Here is a 13,986-nt window from a genome sequence, read left to right on the forward strand (position 1 = left end):
GTGATTCCCTAGGAGGCCAAGAGAGACACTGTCATTGTTCCCCAGGACCTGGCCTCTCATTCTACATACTGGCTCTGAGACAACTCCCATACAGCCCAAGCCTCTGGAACCCCAGGGCAACAATGCCTTAGAGGTCATCTAGTCCCCAGAGGGTAAGGGTCTGGCTCAGATCTCAAGGGGGGTGAGTGGCAGAGGTGGTTCATGGCTCTTCCCTTCCTCGGCCTCCTGCAGCCATGTCCTGCCTCTTTTCCCTGGTTCCAGATGTGTCCTATGTGTGGGGTGGGGGGGCAGTGTCAGGGCATGTGGACATAGCAGGGCCCTGTGCATTGGCCCTGCATCAGGGGAAACCAGGGGGAAGAGTGCCGCCCGGAGAACTGCTGACCTCTAGAGACAAGATCTCAGAGCAGCACCTTAGTCTCTTCTAATCCTCCTCTCACCCCAAGTTGGTGACTCACCTTGAACTTGACCCACAGCCATTCATGAGGTTTGTCTGTCCACATGTAGGATGTATGCCACCTCCCCAGTGCAGCCATGGTGGCCACTGCTCCTCACTGTCGCTGTCCTCATGGTCAGAGGCTGGTTGTCCTTAGAGAAATGGAGAAAGTTTACATTATTGTAGAACTTCACCCAGGACAAGGCTGAGTTCTTTCCCTGGCATCATGGGAGTGTCCTCCTTCAAACATGGGGTTTGGCCAAAGCTCTGGGGAAGAGCTGGATTATAAGACACAGGAATAGGGTCACCCTGGAGCTGCAGGTTCTATGAGCCCATTTTCTCACTCTTTCTCCCAGCCTAGGGCCCCTGACCCAGGATGGAGGCCCCCAGATGGCAATCCATGGCTCTTACTGTCCCTCAGTCCTCTATTTCAGGTTAGAACAGGGAGGGACCATGATTTCTTCTATTCCTTCTCCTCCTTTTCCTCTTCTCTATTTTTTCTTTCCATCTCCTTCTCTTTAGTCCTCTCCTTTCCTCTTCTCCCAGAGGCTTCTCTCTGGCCTTCATCCCTCCCATACTCCTTATCTTCTTTTATATTGTACTTACCTATACCACTTAACCAAGCTTGGATCAAGTTGGATTTTTTTTTCATTCATTGGTCTGCCTTCTTGTGACTCAATGCTTGGTCCTTCAGATTGAATTCTTAGGCCCTGGCTACCACAGTTCAACTCCTTGTACAGCCTCCAGAGGTGTGTTGGAGGGGTGTTTGTTGGAAGTGCACAGTCTGGACTCACTCCCTTTTGCTTCCCTTGTCAGGCTTCCCCAGGCCTAGCCTCCATTCCCATGTGCTTCAGGGAGTTTCATTTTTGCTGCAGTTGTTAAGTCATGTAATTTCTGTCCTCATTCCTAAAATGCAGTTTTTGGCCCTGAAGTGGATGAGAGAATCACTCCTGGGGACCTTGCATCATCTGCAAGGCAGCTCCAGGCTGGCCATAAACAAGCCAAACAATTACCAGTCCCAGATGGCCTCAGGAGCCAGGATGAATGAGCATAATAACGATTAAGCAGTAGGGAACTTTATCATATTGGCTCATAGGAAAGCCCCAGCATATCCTGCCTTTGCCTGGATCTCCTTGTATCTTTAGGATCCACTCCCTTCACCCTGGAAGTGGTGTTGCAGTGATGCTCACAAGGTAACTTATTGATAAACCTTGCTTCTACGACTACTCTTTATAGTAGCATGAAGTGTTGGTTTGTATTCTTTCTGCTTGGCATCACAGAAAATGTCCTTGAAGGTCAAAATTATTATAGGTCAAAGTCTTCTCTTACTTGACAGAAAACTCTATGGATATCAATGGGACAGAACTGAGGAGGAAAGTAGGTTGACCCAGACAACATGCCTGTTTCTCTGACCATAAAAAGGAGAGAAGGAAGTCCATTACTTTGATGAGTGGAGAATACAGGAGCTCCAGAACCACTGAGAAGAGAAGACAGAGGTCAGTACTATTGGTAAGGCAGTAGAATGGAAGATCACTGGGACTTGAGTTACCCTAGAATTATTCTCAACCTGAAACCAGTGGGGTCCTGGGTTTCTCCTCTTCTTAGAGATTAGATTAAGACTCCTGTGGGAGGGCCTAGTCTGATGGTGCTCTAAAGCTATTTCTGGAAGACCCAGTGGCCATGTTTTGTTCCCATCCATTAAGTTTTGGTATAGAAACAGACTTGGAGATAGAAGAGGCAAAGACAAAACTCACCAGTTTTCCCAACACAGGGAACCGAAGAGAATAAAGTGATAGAATTAGATTACTTAACAAAGAACTTTTTAACAAGGAGGCTTGTCACCTTAAGACTGGGTGTTAACATCCACTCAATCAACCAACTTGCCAGCACACTAGGCATTAAACATTTGACCACCTAACCACCCAGCCCCCAGCCACCTAACCACCCAGACACCCAGCTACCCAGCCACTTAGTCACCCAACCACCTAACCACTCAGCCACCTAACTGTTCTGATACCCAACTACCCAATATTCCAGCCACCTAGCCCCTCATTCACCCAGTCACCTAACCACCTAGTCACCTAATTATACTCAGACACTCAGCCATTTAGCCACTCAGCCACTCAGCTTTTATGGTGGACCCACTGCCTGGAATCCTCTGCTGTATCTCAGTTACAATGTCACCTCCTCACATGTGTCTTCATGAGATCCTCAATCAAAAGAATTCTCTTTAGTCATTATCATCATACCCTCATTGTATTATCAGAGCACTTATTACTATTTGAAATTACATTACTTATTAAATTTTCTACTTAGTATCACCTGTATCCTCAGTCTAGAATATAAAGCCAGTGACAGCAGAGACTCTGCTTGTCTTGCTAATGGCCAGGTTATACCTGTGTCTAGGTCTGTGCTGAGAACATAGTCTGTGTTCAATAGGCATGTTTAATAAATATGTAAATGTTTTTTCCTATACCCAGTCATGTGGGGCAGGGAGCAAGAAGTACAAGACACAGGACTAGACTCTTGTACTAATGTGACCAAGGGTCCTATCTATGCCTACAGAGGAATTCAGATAGCAAAGGCAGGGACTGATTCTTGTGATTCACTGTCCAAAGAATTCTGGAGAATACAGTATGGAATTGACCGGATGAAGGAGGTAAGGTTTCCTTGGAACAGGGATCATTAAAGGATGTGGAACATGGACACACATCTTGGATTGATGAGAGAACTACAAACAAGCCAGTGCATCACACACCGTGCTTGCATCTTTTATACAATGAACTAATACTTTTATGTGAACATTATTTGAGGAGAAGAGGTGGCCTGAGAAGAGAAACCAAGCCACAGAATGATGACAGATTAGCTTAGATGGGTATAAATAGCCCAAGGACCCTAAATTGATAGGCACAGTAGATATGAAACAGTGAAGAGTATTCTGGAATATGGGGCAAAAAGTGAAACAATGGCATAGGGTTGAGTTCAGCCAGTCCAGCCAATCCTTATGCATATACTTGAGTCCTTCATTGTTGACATGTCCTAGGTACTCTGATGAACACCATGGAATGCAAGAATGGCCATAGTAGTGGTGGGTGAACATACTCTCAGAGTAGAGGTTTGGCATGTTTATTCACATGCTGTCACCTTTGTTGTTCACACTGTGGAGGACAAAGAAAAAGGCTTTTCAGCTTTATAGTCTACTCAGTTCAGAGTTATCTGAGCCACAGGTCCTCAGTGTGTGCAGAATTATGAATCTTTTTCTTACCATTCTTCCACTCCTCCACCTCCCTGTAGCTCCCATCTAAACACATCTTTTTCTACGAGTTTGGCAGAGTGGAGAGCATGCAAGACTTAGAATCAGATGACCTGGACTGCACTCATGATTCCATCTCTTTCTAAGTGACCTTGGACAAATTGTTTGAATTCCAAGAGCTTCTAGTTCCTGATTCTGATCGTGCAATGGAAACAATAGTAGTCACTTTTTTCCTTACAGTGTAGTTGTGTTGTATATCAACCCATTGCCTGGAATTATTTACTACACTTCCTGAAAGGAGAAATAATTTTGCTTGTCCTCAAAATGACTAAGACCTTTCCTTATAATAGTATAGTAATGCCTTCTTTCCTTTCCCCTTTCCACTGGAAAAAATCTTGCAGCTACAAAGAGGTCAAAAAACAGTGTTGAGGGTACTGAAGCCTATAAGAAGAGAGGAGGCATCCAGAATGCACAGAGACACTTCAAATGAGCTTGTGTCCCCAGATCCTGGTGACTTGCTGGCCAGGGCACTGCAAGACCTTGGAGCTGTGATTGCAGAAACACTGTCTATGATCAAGACTGCAGCCAACTGAGTATACAGGGTAGGCGATAGCTGCTCACAGCAGTACCAATAAAGAAAACCTGGGGGTTGCAGCTATCTATAGGCTGAAGATGAGATGACAGTGAGAGGAGGTAGCCAAGAGCTATTGTTAAACTAAATTATACAAGAGTCTCAGACAATGGAGGCTGCAGTCTCGCATGCAGAAAAAGTTTCAGCTCCTGGCCCACTGACAAAGTGCATCAAGATCAAGCAGACCAGGAATGAACAGGGTCTAGAAACAATTTCTTATTATAGAATTTATAGGTATTTATCTGAGAAAGATAAGATTGAGTAGGGACACATAGTAGTTTTCAAATACCTGATAGGCTAAGCTTAAAGGAAAGGAGTGGCTTATTCTGAGTTACTTGATAGTGCAGAAGTGGGACCAATTCATGGAAATTAGAAAAAGAAGGAAGGCAAGTTTCAGCTCAACATAAAGAACTATCTCACATTGAGCTCTACCACAGTGAAATAGGCTGTTGTACTAAGCTGTGGCTGCCATGTTGCTGGAGGGCCGGTGGTTATATGGAAGCGCTGTGTGTGCATATGTGGGCAGTGGGTTCCAGTACTGGGATTGAATTAACCTAATGCATCACTCAGAAAAAAAATTAAGGATGCATTTTTAGTGTATAGCCATGTGCCAGCATGTTCAGTGTCAGGGCCCCTGGCCTCTTGAATCCCTGATAGCCAGTAATTGTAAGAGGCACCATTTATTGTGTGATCATGCCCTGCCAGGCATTTTAAATGAATTTATTTTCTAGTTTTACCTAATTAGAATCCAGCTACATCCAGACTAGAGGTAGTGAAGTAGAAAGCATAGGGTTTGACATTGAATGGGCTTGTGTTTGCATCTCTGGTTTTCTCTTGTTAGTAGGGTAATTCTAGACAAGTTTCTTAACCTTTTTAAACCTCAATGTCCTCATTGTCCTCATTGAGGCTTAAAAAGGAATAAAAATATTTGCTTTATAGGGCTCTGAACGGTTAGGTGAGGTTATGTACCACTACAAAGAAGTACTTTGGTATTTTCATTTTTTTCCCCTTTCTCTGTCCACACCTGGGAGAAAATAGCAACTCTGCACTTATGCACTTATGGTAACTGTGTTCCTACAAATCTAGTTAAAGGGTCTGCATCTTAGGCTTTTTTTCTGGGGTCCTGACCATAAGATGTGACCTAGTCATGCCTGGGTTCTCCATTCATGGTCCATTAGTCAGCCAGTTCTCTTCCTTTGCTCTCTTCCATCCAGACCCTGGGTTCCAAGCTGTGAAGCTCTTGGACTTTATCTAGTCAAATCTAGGGTTTGTTCCTGTAACAAAGTAGTGGTTTGCCTTTGGGAAACTATCATCTGGAGAATATTCAGGCACTAGACAATCCTATCCCTGACCTTGGTGTGAGCATAAACTTCCCTTGTACAAATGGTCATTCATAGAGCACAGAGGGTAACACACCAATATTGGGGAAGGAAAATCACTCAATGGAACAGGTATTTTCCTCATGTTATGGGAAGAACTCTGGCCAAACACTGGAGGAAGCGAAGTGGTTCCTTTATTTATGAGGGCAGACTCAGAGGAGGCAGTCTCCAAATTCTGGGCCCTGATCAGTGGGGAGCAATTGCTTATATAGGGTGAGGGGTGGTCTGTCACTTAGACTATTACTTCTGGTGGGAAAGCAAGAAGCGAAATGTTATCTGTAGCACACAGAGACACGATGTTATCTCTAGCACACAAATGCTATCTCTAGCAATCGTTATCTCTGGTGCACAGGGACAAGCAAGAAACAAAGGAAAAAAACAAGTCATTTCCTGGGTGCTGTGCTATGTTTTAAAATAACTGCTAATTTCCTCTAACACTCATAGGGGTCAAATTTCCACAAACTCTGTCTAGAAAGAGATTTAGGAATTATTTTGTTTTTCTGATTCAATGGAAACAAACAAACAATTTGGTTCAAGTTTAAAACAAAAAAATCAACTCAGAAAATGTAAAGCAAAGTGACATGTATGCTAAGACTTGTTCTTTTTAAGTGTAGCAGAATGATAGTGGCTGAGACCAGCTGAGTCTTCAGGAGCCCAGGAGCCCTCTACTCAGGACCAGTCCCTTCAGTCACTGGCAATATTTCTTAGGTATTGTCACACACTGCTGCTAAAAGAATGAGACACTGTCCATACAATTCCACTGGGAGCACAGAACTGAAAGCCCATGCCTGGTTCCTGCTGGACTGTCTCTGCCCTATATGCCTTTCTCTTTTGCTGATTTGTGTATCCTTTTACTGAAATAAACTATAATTGAGATTATAACAGTTTTTCTGTGAGTTTGTCTAGCAGCATATCATTGAACCTGAGGATGATCTTGGGGACTCTGACATAAGGAACAGAGAGAACAAGGGCTATGGGAGAAGGGAGATTAAAATGTGAGGAAGAAGATGGAAGAAGGGATTGGATTCTTCAGGGCCTTTATAGGTCATGGTCAAGAATGGCATAGCTCTACATAGTTATGTGGGCTTGATCCAAGTGTGGTTACTTTATTAATTTTATTCCATGGCTCTAGGCTACACCCATCCCCAACTAGATCTTGTAACAGGTACCCACAGAAAACATGCAAATCAGTGAATTCTCTAGTGTGGGGTTGGGGAAGCCCAGTGTCATATGAAATCTACAGAAAGAGATTAGCAGTGTTACCTAGAATGATATTTACAATAATCACTTCTCCCATGGCCCATCTTGGTTTTGGAGCAGAGTCACTACTCAATATATGTTGGTAAAGAAACAGTGCTGTGTTTATCATATAATCCCAGAACTGTTTGCCATACTGGAGCCCACATATTGAAAACTCAGAGGTGGCCTCACCAATTTGTTTCATTATTGTATATATCCATGGTAACAGAATAAATGAAAGAACAAGTAGGGCGGGGCGAGAGAATGGTTGAAGTGATTTTTTGGCACAAAAGACTGAGTTATCAAGGTTGAAACTAAGTCATTAATTTCAGATATGAGCATGCACTAAAGTGTTTCTCAAATTTCTATTTGCTTGGGTAAATATGTTGCCTTCTCAAGACCATGCCTTCAGTCCATAACAGCCAGAGAAAAACTTTAAAGTGATGGAAGAAGTGCTTATGTAACTCATTTTAAAATCACACAAGGGACTGTTTTTTGATGGTGCAAGAGGCTGGAGGCAGAAGACTCTTAGGGTTGATGACTGTGCTGCAGCCCAATACAGCAAGTTAGAGCATCCCCGCCAAAGCCTGGGGCAACCATGCAATCATAGACCTCCACCGACAGATTGTGAGTCCAGTGCCACACTTCTGGGGAACACAAGATGCTATTACATATTTTCCAATTACAACAAAGTCTTTTCTCTCTGCTCCTAAGAGGGAAGGCAGTTTATAGTTAGATAAACACGTCTGAATCCTGTTCTAGCTATGTGACTCTGTGTGTGTTGCTTAAACCCTCTGGGGCTCAATTCACTCATCTGGTCATTATAATAAGATCTTATTCATAGAGTCTGTTTAGAGACTAAGAGAGATAATATTTATAAAGTACTTGGCATAGTACCTGGCATTCATTAAGGGCTCATATAACAAAAATAAAACCAGAAGAATATTAGGATTTTTAATAAATCATGAGGTATAAAAAGACAATTGGAGGGTTCAATGCTAGTCATACATGCCTCAAGACTATCATGACAAGTGAGGATACCCAAATGCTCTGAGTTAGATAACAGTGGCTATGACAGAAGTGGCCTGATGAATCAGCTTTACTATTTTGGACTAAATTCTTGGGCTGTATCTGGCTTCAGTCAGGTGCAGGTTGTTCTCTGGTCTCCTGAGAGGATGAAGAGAGAGGACTTTGGAAGCTGTGCTGATGAGATGACTCTTGAAGCTAAGCTTTGATCATAAAGACACACTTTCCTGTGTAACTGTAGCCAGGGAAGGTCTTGGTAGGCAAGATGATTGATTGAAGGAGCATGAGTATGGAGTTATCACTTGGGTTTGATGCCAGCTCCTTTACACAAGTGTGAAGCATTGAGCAAATTAGTCAGCTCTCTAAATCTCAGTCCCCTCATCTATAAAAAAGGAAAAAATACCTGATTTTCAGAATGGTTGTGATAAAATGATATAATGCAATGTATGTAAACACCTGCTATGTGATAGATGCTTCATAAATATGACAATTATAATCATATATAAGTAAGCAAAGTGCAGTCATGACAAAGTGTGGAAGGCATTAGTGGTAACTGATACTGGTTTGTGACAAAACAATCTTGTTAAACTACATTAGTTTCTTTTTTTTTACAAAGAGTGACAAGATACAGACTGCAGAATATTTAATTTGGGCTTGACAAATGAGTGCAGTCCATTCTGGGAAATAGTTTATGGTTGGCATCAAGTCCTTGCCCCAAGTGACATGCTCATCATTGCTCTGGGAAGACCTGATCTAGGGGATAGACCTCCTTAGGTAAGGGCAGGATGATGAGCCACCCTATGAGATGGCATCCCTACATGTCATAAATGGCTGGAGGGTGATATTGAGGCACAGATCCAAAACATGGGCAGCCACTGTGAGTGTGCAGATGCAAGTCTGTTTCTGGAGGAAGCTGTGTGCTGGCACACATGGCCTGGGAGGTCATGGGACCTAGAAACCAGAGCAGAAGAACCCCAGTCGGAGCAAAAAGAGCTACAGGTAAAGTGCAGGTGGGAAAGTCAGGCCAGTGAGGAATGGTTTCAAGGAATAATATGGCAGGTGCTCCTCCTGTCCTGACTCTAGTGGCTTCTGCATCAGAACAGTTTTCTGGGAAAAGAACCCCAGAGTTGATGGTGCATAACCCAAATGATATGGAGACATGTATTCATATAGACAAGCCTTCCTTCAGTAAGGAACTTGGGTAACATGCCACAGTGTAAGGATGAATAAAACTTTAAAAACACAAAGGTAGGAGTCAGTGTTACTACAGTTATACCCACCAATAACTTATTGAGGATAAAGCACTCCTAAGCGTAGTTAGTAGTGTCTATCACCATCTTGGGAAGCCAGCCTGAGAAAAGGGGGTAAACTGGGGATGAGTGCCAGATATTGCTCAAAAGAGTAAGGGTTTTTTAGGGTGTTTAATTTGGCCCTTTCCCCCCTATAGAGATGTGTACATCCATAGGAGAAATTCACAAGTATGTTCCCACATCTGCTCCCATAGAAAACAAAGCCTATGGTTGCATTTGGTGCTTGTCGATCTGATGTAGTGGTTCTCCAATGTAATGGGGCTGATTTTGTCCTCCCAGGGGACACTTAGCAATGTAAGGAGACATATTTATTGCCATTTTTGAGGTAATGCATTGCACTGGCATCTGGTGGGTAGAGGTCAGGGATGTTGGTACACTCTATAGTACACACCCTTCTCCCCTGCTCCTGCAACAAAATATCCAGCCTCAAACGCTAGCAGTGCTGACCTTGAGAAGTCCTGGTCTGATGCAATGTGAAGGTTCTTTGTCTATGCAGGAGCTTGTTCCTCACACCTATCATCCCAGTGTTGGGTAGAATGGGGAAGGGTCATACCTGGTCTGTAATCTCTCATTGGTGGCCATAGACAGAAGAGGGGAGTGAGCAAAAGGCACAAAAATTTAGGGTGGAAATAATCCCAAAGGGAGCCTTAGACTAACCTCCCAAGGTAGATGCAAAGATGACAGTTTTTCATTCTAAGTCGACTCATTTAAAAACTAATTTCCTTAGGCACATAATTATATGTTTATTTCCCCGAGGGACTCTTGAGGCTGAGGAGACCTACTTAAATTATAGGGATGGAGGCTGCACACAGGGCTTTACTGTGGTTAGAAAAATTTTCTTTCTCCTTTGAAGGAGCTTCAGGAGGAAGGGAAGGGAAGATTCCTCGCTTGCAGTGCAGAAGACATGGGGAGGATGGAGTGAGGTAGGAAGAAAGGACACAAAGTGTGAGGATCCATCCATTGTAGGACCTCAGCAGGTCAGGATAACAGCAGACATGAACTCAGGCATGCAGCTTTAAGGCTCCCACCAGTCTCTACATCCTGGTAAATGGAGGGAAAGAATCCAGTAAGTGGGCCATTCACACTCTTCTTGCCTTCACACATACATACACACATACCCCCTACCTTTGGAAGATATTCTGATTTGCATTAAGAAACAGGATGAACCATGTTATTATGGGAGGGGCGGGTGAGAGTGGGCAGGACAGAGAAAATTTTGATGAGAGGCATACGCTCGTTTCAGTGCATCCTCTCTATGTGCTATTTCTCACTACTCTGCTGCAGCCTGAATGCCTGGAATTGTGAGTTCTTGTCTTTAGGAGATATCCTCACTTGGGTAAGGCTGGGTGGGGACCAAGAGATTACTCAGATTTGACAGAGAAAACAGGTGCGTGTGTTTCTTACAGCCTTTCTCTTGTTCCTTAGATTTGCAAGACTGGCTGATATACCTTTTCTGTAAGAGAGGCTTGGATGGGGGTTGATTTTCATGGGTGGCAGTGGAAGGGAGAGAGATGTATGAAGAGCTGGTGGCTTTGGACTGGCTCTGATCTAGGCTACCAAGTATGATGACTAGAGAGGGAACCCGTGTCCTTCATCTATGTCTCCATTGCATCTGGAAAGCATGTTTGTCATTGTCCCCATTATATATGGTTGGACTCTGTGCTCACCTCAACCAGGAGGCTGTGAATCATCTCATTCATCTCTGGGTACCCTTTGCATGTAACAAAACCTAGTAAACACAGGTATTCAGCACCTATTTAATGATGAATTTCCATCTTATCTAGCGTGGCCAACCACAACAGGAGAGGACAGGAATTCAGGTTGAAGTTATAGCAAAAAGAGTCTGTTTGGCTGGCCTATTTCATTTATCCTGTCTCTCAAAGCTAAAAGTGTGGTGGTGGTCTTGGTAGAATGGGATCCAATGAGAAAGTGAAGGTAACATCTGAGAAACATGGCCATGATTTGTGGCCCATTTAATCATGAAACATCCTCTCTGCATAACTGCCCAGACTAGCTCAGTTTCAGTATCGCTTGGCCTGAGGTTGTCGGACAACATAATGGGCTGAAGGTCATGGGTGAGCTGAGCACCTTGAGGCTGGTGAGAGGCATGCAGCATTTGGAAGATGAGCACAACATCCAGGCCTTCTCTGTCCTAAGAGAATGACACATGTGGGACATGTTGGCTTAGACAGAGGGGCTATGTCCACGTGAACCCTTGTGGCCTATGAGCATCAGATATCCTGGGCTTCCAGAGATTTGTGTCCTTTTCACTGACCAGATCTCTACAAGACACATCAAATATTGTCAGAGAACAGATACACAGAATTTCAGCATCTTTAAGAGGTTGAAGATGTGCATTGTAATCCCAGTCCATCATTCCATTTTTCTAGATATGTAACTTTGAAACTCTCTGAGCTTTAGCCACCTCATTCAAAGTGACTTTCTAATACCACAGGGTTACTTTGAAGCTCAGGTAAGTTGATGTGTGGGAGTCTTTTATAAATTGTGAAGTGCCATGCAACATGACACCTCATGTTTTTATAAATTATTTATTCAAGGAAGCAGCAGAGGAACTCACAACAATGCAGCTCTAGTCATCCCTTCAATCAGAATCTGGCATCAGGGAAGAGCAACTTCAGTTTCTTGAGCCAGTTGGGAGCTGGAGGGCTTTAGTCTACTTCCAATATCTCTGGCTCCATCTGATAATCTGGTCAGGGTAGTAGAGGCCTGGCAGAAGAGTGATGAGGCTCCTTATTTAGTTCGCTGGTAGAACTGGAAGACTGCTTTCTCCTGCTCATGGGTCTCTATTGAGCCAGGTCGAAGTCGCCGGATTTCAGTGATGGCATCTCCTGCAGCCAGGCCCTGCTCCTTCACCAAGTAACAGGCAAGCAAGGTGCCAGTACGGCCAAAGCCCAGGGCACAGTGCACTCCCACAGCCTGTGAAAGGGGAGCTTTATGGGGTGGAGCATGACCCGCCCCCTACTCAGGCCCAGGACTCTGCAAATGTTTCACTGTCAAGTAATGACATTAAATGGCTTAGAGGCCACCAATCACCAGAAAGTGGCTGGTTCAAGTGCTGGGATCCTGGCCTGCCTCCCCACAACCATCTGTCTCTGTGCTGTTCAGTGAAGAAGGTACAGGCCACATGTGGCTACTGAGGATCTGACACACTACTAGTCCAATTAGAGATGTGATACAAAATGCAACCAGGTTGTGAAGATTTAGTACAAAAAAAAAAACACAACAATGAAAAACAATGAAAATATCTCCCTAAGAATTTTTTATATTGATTACATGTTGCAGTGATATTTTTTTACTTACTTGATTAAATTATCAAATTTCTCCTGCTCTCTTTTTACCTTTTAAAATGTGGCTGCCAGAAACTTTAAATTACATTTGGCCCCATTATATTTGGAAGGAGCACGTCAGTGAAGACTTCATTAGTTTCAGATTTCGACTTCCACCTCTCTCAAGTCTGTTCACCATTTCTCCTCCTCAACTCTCAACTTCCAACTGGTTCTTCCTTTCTTCTCCACTAGCCCAGTTTATAATGCTGGGCCCTATTTCCTTCTCCTTCTCCCTCTTGTGGCCCTGCCCCCTCCGCTTGGCTTTACTTCCCGGTTTCACAAGTAGTGACCTGACCCTGCAGTCTTTTTCCAGTCTCTCTCCCAGCCCTATACTCTGGGCCCTGACTCTTTCACCTCTGCCAGTGTTCCCGCGGATCCCTCCCGTATCCCTCCCGGGCGCCCTCTTCCCTGCGCTAACCCCACCTACTGACCTCTCCCCGGGCGTTTGCCTCGTCCACGATTTGCACGAAGCGATCTATCTGTTCGGGGTCTGGCGGGCAAAAGTCCGGGATGCGCAGTCGGTGGAGGGTAAGGCCGGGGCAGCTGTCTGTGTGCTGGGGCCTGCGCTCCGTCAACGACACCAGATGCCGCACGCCCAGATCCAGCAGGAACTGATAGTGGGCAGGGGATGAAGGCAGTGCCAGCCCTGCCAGCCGGCCTGGGAGCACCCACGAAAAGTTGGGGGGCTGCACACCCATGGCTGAGTGAGGGGCCAGGGTAGTGGCTCACCGGGAGAGGTAGCCCGTTCTGTTTCGCCCGCTCGTCTGCTAGCCTAGGCCGGTAACTCACACCTACCTAGGCCTGGCCCCTTCAGGCACTGCGCAGTCGCAGGAACACCGCCACCCGAGGTGATTTGCTTCTCCGTCTCTGGGACTCCACCTCTCGTGGTAGGCGGGGCTAGATTGTCGGTTCAGATAGACTAGGAGGAGCACCCACGGGGCGGCCCCAGCTGGACCTTAGTTGATTATTGGGTAGTCAAATAATGGGCGGGATTACAGAAGCGGTACCCTCGGAGATTGGAGCTATGCAAACAGCTGAGAAAGCAAAACCGACAACGAATTAAGGATTTTCTTTGGATGAAACCACCCGTGCGGACTCTGCTGCTCTCTGGCGGTCAGTGGGAGTTGTTGCATCTCTAGCCAACTGCACCTGCAGCTGGTAAGCGCCTTAGCCTCCTCTCAGGCCCAAGAGGTTAAGGGATAGCAAATTTATTATACTTCCGCTTTGGAGGATCAATCTACTCTGCAATGACTGTGAGCAGTCACTATCAGGGAATTTCTGAACGAGTCCGGCAAGAAGGAATCACTACTTTACTGGGAACTATTCTCACTTGTCCGTTGTTGGAGTTATTAAAAATACCGGGCTGCC

General features: G+C 44.8%; 1 protein-coding gene across 4 annotated transcripts; it reads right to left on the minus strand.

Annotated features, from left to right (window-relative positions):
* Nucleotides 1-447: 447 nt before the first annotated feature.
* DUSP23 (dual specificity phosphatase 23) lies at nucleotides 448-13,486 on the minus strand. 4 transcript variants are annotated; one of them, XR_005080385.2, is made up of 3 exons: nucleotides 13,050-13,486; nucleotides 11,850-12,208; nucleotides 8,363-10,312 (listed from the first exon to the last, which is right to left on the minus strand). XR_005080385.2 is itself a non-coding variant. In XM_037130707.2 (2 exons), exons 1-2 carry the CDS (start codon nucleotides 13,314-13,316, stop codon nucleotides 478-480), a joined length of 375 nt encoding a protein of 124 aa, XP_036986602.2. In that variant the 5' UTR covers nucleotides 13,317-13,486; the 3' UTR covers nucleotides 448-477. The 4 variants fall into 4 exon arrangements, 3 of the variants coding, with proteins under 3 accessions (XP_036986602.2, XP_036986601.2, XP_036986599.2); XM_037130707.2 differs by lacking the exons at nucleotides 8,363-10,312; nucleotides 11,850-12,208 and adding an exon at nucleotides 448-585; XM_037130706.2 differs by lacking the exon at nucleotides 8,363-10,312 and having other exon boundaries at nucleotides 11,805-11,998.
* Between the last annotated feature and the right edge of the window lie 500 nt (nucleotides 13,487-13,986).

Source organism: Artibeus jamaicensis, unplaced genomic scaffold (genome assembly GCF_021234435.1).
Source record: "Artibeus jamaicensis isolate MK-2021 breed Jamaican fruit bat unplaced genomic scaffold, CSHL_Jam_final contig_475, whole genome shotgun sequence".
Classification (NCBI taxonomy): Eukaryota; Metazoa; Chordata; class Mammalia; order Chiroptera; family Phyllostomidae; genus Artibeus; species Artibeus jamaicensis.

Excerpts from the sequence above, each read along its gene's own strand:
- DUSP23 (XM_037130704.2), bottom strand. The coding sequence starts at position 13,316 with ATGGGTGTGCAGCCCCCCAACTTTTCGTGGGTGCTCCCAGGCCGGCTG. Across the intron at positions 12,209-13,049 it reads AGGCAAACGCCCGGGGAGAG|GCTGTGGGAGTGCACTGTGC; the intron begins GTCAGTAGGTGG and ends CCCCTTTCACAG.